At 34.7% G+C, this 5,198-nt stretch overlaps 1 protein-coding gene across 1 annotated transcript; it reads right to left on the reverse strand.

Moving 5' to 3' along the window:
- Positions 1–520: 520 nt before the first annotated feature.
- LOC114190833 lies at positions 521–3,973 on the reverse strand. The gene is made up of 3 exons (XM_028079882.1): positions 3,794–3,973; positions 1,587–3,300; positions 521–947 (listed from the first exon to the last, which is right to left on the reverse strand). Exons 2-3 carry the CDS (start codon positions 3,198–3,200, stop codon positions 795–797), a joined length of 1,767 nt encoding a protein of 588 aa, XP_027935683.1. The 5' UTR covers positions 3,201–3,300; positions 3,794–3,973; the 3' UTR covers positions 521–794.
- Between the last annotated feature and the right edge of the window lie 1,225 nt (positions 3,974–5,198).

Raw genomic sequence — 5,198 nt, forward strand, 5'->3', positions numbered from 1 at the left:
ATCATCCCACGGTATCCTTTATTAACTGATTCATATAAGGATTCAACAGAGCAATTGCAGAAAAAAGTTTGAAGCAATTTGTGTTATTTATCAACCATTATTTACTGCAATTAGTGCTTATTTTGCATTCAGAGGAGCGAATTTGTGTGTACTCCCAACACTTTTTTTTTTAATCAATCATCTGCACAATATTATTCTATGGTGTCTCTTTTTCTGATTGAATTATTTTTTACCTTTTTTATTATTATTTGTTAACATGGTTATCAGAATCATTCTTGCTATCTTCTTTTCCCATTTGGTCAACTGAGCAAGTAGAAGTTAGGTGACAATGGCAGTGTTAATCACATGCTAAAGAGATCCTAATCATAGTAATCTAATACATGCAATGTGGGTCAACTTTATCAGACACTTTTCAGAAATTTGGAACTACCATATTTGACTAACACAAATTGAAAAGCACAATTCAATTTCTATCTTCAAACAATTATTCATCAGGTTAAGGACTAATTACAATATCCTCTTTTCAACAAATATAACAAATCCAATCTCAATACTAGGATTTGCCAAATTTTCTCCATCAAAAAGCTTTTACATTCCACCCCCTTCAGCAAAAAGTGTAGGGGAAAAAATATATGGTTACAAGAATTGAGTAAAATGAACAAAGAGAACTAGTTCTCCTAACCAGGTTACCTACTTAACTATGACAAACAATGGAATGAAAACCTGATTTATGTGTTCACCTAAATGTTCTCATCATTCTGCTAAGTTTTTTCTATTATCACAATTCCTATGCATCATTTAGGCTGAAGAGTAGAACTCTGCGTGTGAATAATCGCCACTGCTACTGAGAAAGATTGTAGTGCAGATAAGGGTGATTGAAAATGAATGAAATATAATCCATTATGAATATTAACCATCCTCATGGAGGGGCTGAAATTGCTTGAATCCTGAAATCAGAGGGTAATATGATCATCTCATTGAATAGAAAAATAGTTGGTATTTCTTAACCAAACACAAAGAGCACATATAAGATTATAGATGCATGCATTCAACTTTTTTACCAAATGACTTGAATCTCATGAGGAAAACAACAGCAGCAGCAGAACTTTAAGTGTCACAGACAGATTATGGAATTATTACATCAGAGTTTTGGTGACCTTCAGTCAAATTGAGCAATGAACATGGTGATTTCCCTATCTTATCAATTCATTTCGATAAGATATAGACTTTAAATCTAACTCTATCAGCTTGTAAGGTGAGGTTTGCATCTTCTTATATGAACATGGAACTAGACATTAATAAGTGGTCATACAGACTAATACAATAGACCAACAAATAACAAATCTTGTTAAGATAAACTCTAACCCATAGTTTTGATACCTTTCTAAGAAGTGGACTTTAAGCCTAATTCAAACTTACAAAACTGGTTTGTAAAGTGAGGTTTGCCTCCACTTAAACACATACAATACACTTCCTACCAATTTTTGTGGAGAAACAAAAGTACATATAATGGAAAACCAAATTCTTACAGTTTCCAACTAACATTTTCAGTTCAAAAGAAAACTAACCACAAAAACATAACATACCTGAGTAGCTAATTCAATAGACTTGCATTCTCCTTGCATATCTACATGAGACAGAAGGTTCTCATTGGTAGATCTTCTCTGAAGCACTGTTAGGGGACATCCCTCATCCCAGCCACCACAGTCACAGCACCCCCCAGATTTCCATCTATCTATGAGACTTGAGGGACCACTGTGTCTGCTTCTAGGTCCTCCATGAAGGCCTGCTGGAATGATGATGCTTGTGCTAGTTAAAGAAGCCCCACAACTTCGATTACAACTTTCAGAAGACAATGTAGTTTGATTCCCACCAGATTTGTTAAGAAATTTCATACCCCAGCCTCCTACTTTGTCCACACTTTTTTTAGAGGGAAGATGGTCTTTGACCACAATGGCAGCCAACTCAAAATTTGGTGGAACATTGGATGCTAATAAATTGGTCTCATCTAGACCACATGATTGTTGATCCAATGCAGAACTTTCTCTTATGGTCTTTGATCTAGTGAACCTTGAGAGTGTTCTGTGTATAGGTGATGGACCAGTTCTTAACACTCGTGATGCTTTCTTAGCTATGCTCTTGTTCTTTACGTGAGAATGGCTTGAAGTGAAGATTTCTTTCTCACAAATTTTACCATCACCAAATAATATAAACCTTGTTTCCATCACTCTAGAATTTTCAGAGCAGAGGGTGAGACAGGTTGATACGTTCATCTTACCAACAAGTTGCAAATTACTGTCATGAAACTCGCGACCCTTTTGTCTTTCCTTGTTGTTCAAGTGAAACAGGTACACATAATCCAAATCCTCGTCATGTGTTGTGTCTACCTTGCTCAATTTGGCTACATATACCTCCTTCTGATCATCTGCAGAAAAAACAAAAGAGGGAACACCTTGCTTCCAAGTGCACTGAAGCATTCCTTGAGACACGTTAGAAGCAGCAGAAGACATCATCCAATCAAAACAAGCAGAGTTATTCGTGGAAGTACTTCTTTTATTATCTGAAATGGAACCATACTTATGACTTTCCACCATTGGTGTTTCCATTACTACACTTGGAGAATCCACAAAATCATAGCATGTCATATTTTTAGCATCAGTGAAGTTCATGTTGTTCAAATTTTCATTTCTTTCTGAAGCATTAAACTGCTGCAGTAAAGGACTATTCAGTATATTGATCATACTCTTGGTCCCCATTACTGTGCCTAAAGTCCAATTCTCTGCAGCATCAGTACCATCAACTAAACTCTCAGTCATGGAACCACTACTTTCTGTTCCACCAATAAACTCCACTGTGCTCAACCTTTCTGCTGAAATCCACAAGTTTGTGGTTTCTAAGGATGTGCTCACAGGTTTGATTTTTTGAGAAGCTTTCAATGCACTATTGTGCACAGATTCCAGACAGCGACGAAGATACATCTCATCTGCACTTGCCAGAAGCTTTGGAATCTTGTAGTGTCCATGAACAAGTAGAAAGAATAAATGCTTTGGGAAAACACTATTTTGTGATTGGATAGTGTTTGCAGACATGGCTGGGTGAAAAATTCTTCTTTTAGCCAACTTTTTTGACTCAGATGCTTCATATAATGAATCTCTTTTACCTTGACACCTTTTTTGAACCCAACTCAGTGTATTTTCCATCTTCTTCCTCTATCAAACCACAGTATCCCAGTGGCAGAAAAATCCCTTTTTAACCCTAATCTTCCTTCAACTAGAAACTAAGCAGTACAAGAATAGCATCCTGAAAAGGAGAAAAAGAACTGAATAAAAAGGTAGCATAACAAAAGAAAGGGTGTGCAAAACAAAAAATTCAAAAAACAACTGTTTTTGCACAAATTATGGCACATTGGCATACAACTTTCTTACATTTAAAACAAAATATAAAAGAAAAGAAACAAAGGAATATACGTAGTTCATATAAATGCACATGGTTCAAGACAAATGCATAGAATTTTCAGAGTAAATTGCACATTCATGAATTTGTAAGGGTACCAAACCCAGACAAATGTACTTCAATGAGTTCTAAAAAACAGTATCTGCTGTTATACTAAAGACAACACCAATAATCTAGCATTTCACCATCTCAAAATAACCAGAAAAGGAAGGTCAATCAACATTCTAAAACAGAAATAAACTGAAACAAAGGAAATGAACAATCAACAACATAAAGATGAAAAAAAATTTAGAACTATATATCAAAGACCAACTTTATATAGCATACAAGAAGAACCAACCTCAACCAAAAGCACAGAAACCAGAAACCTGAGGAGAAGTAACTGGTTTTCAGACAGCAACACTCAAAGATGGAATGAGGAGTGCTAATGAACCCACTTGAGAGGATGGAGGGAAGAAGATTGTGAAGAAGAAGAAAGTGGTGGGAAAGTGGGAAACAAAAGATCAAGACACAAATAACAGATGTGATGATTATAATATAATTTATAGATTTTATGCAATAGTTTTGTAATCTTTCAAAATATGTATATATAAAAAAATGTCATGTATTGGAAGAGGACATTGGACAAAATTCTAGGTAGAGTTAAGGGACAAAGAGAAAAAAAAAAAACTAACTAAACTAAGTAACCAACCGAGTTAAGGTAGTGACATAACATGATGGAGGTACGAACATAGGTTTGGTAAGCCACGTTTGTTGGTTGAAAAAATGTACACCCTTGAGTCTTGGTTTGAGGAGGGAATAGAGGAATAGAGGGAGAGAGTGCACATACACACACACTCCTCAAAATCAGGGTTCTTTGGTGGGACCAATTTCTTTGTAACCATTCCCACAAGATAAAGAAATTCAGGTACTTTACAAGGTTACATTGTGTTTACTTACATATATCATTTTATATATTACTGAAGAAAAAAAAACTATTTTATACTCTGCAATGTAACACGTATCTTATTGAGTAAGGGTATTTCTTTCTTTCTTTTCTTCTTACTTAATGATTATGGTTAACAACATTGTTTAAACCTTGTACATACCAAGAAAACTTCAATTCCACTCTGTTTCTAATTAACTAACAAATCATTAATGTATATAAAGTTTAATATTTATCTTAAGAATGTACATGGATTAGATGAAACTTTAAACTTGATTACAAGATAAGAGCATGATGTGAAGATGAATACATGAGCTGGTGTGCATGATGGGTACATGAGTCCACTAGAGGACAAAGCAGGTGCCACTTGCAGAGTTTCAGCCTTTAAACTGATAATTGTTTTTCCTCTGATTTAATGCATGGACATCATGATATGATGAACTTGTTGTTTTCATGGCATGTGAAGGAGAGAGAGAGAGATTAGGGTTAGGTTAAGGTGGCCATTGTTCAGATTCTGAGGAACATATATACCTTTGGAGAACCTATTGACCCAACTTTTGACCCCAACAAAGTCTACATAATTCTGCAGTTCCACTTCTGCTATATATTCATCACACATTCTTATTCTTCTTCTCTTCATGCTGCTTCATTAATTGCTCAGTTCATAAATTTCAATCACAAATACATCATGAGATTGCTGTATAATTGTTTATATTAGGATGATTTCTTCTAGTTACACTAGTTTTTTTATTTGTGTTTATTTTATTTGTGATTTTGGTTCAATCAATTTTTTATATATATTTTGATTAATTAAATTATA

The sequence above is a fragment of the Vigna unguiculata genome, chromosome 7 (genome assembly GCF_004118075.2).
Source record: "Vigna unguiculata cultivar IT97K-499-35 chromosome 7, ASM411807v1, whole genome shotgun sequence".
NCBI classification, from domain to species: domain Eukaryota; kingdom Viridiplantae; phylum Streptophyta; class Magnoliopsida; order Fabales; family Fabaceae; genus Vigna; species Vigna unguiculata.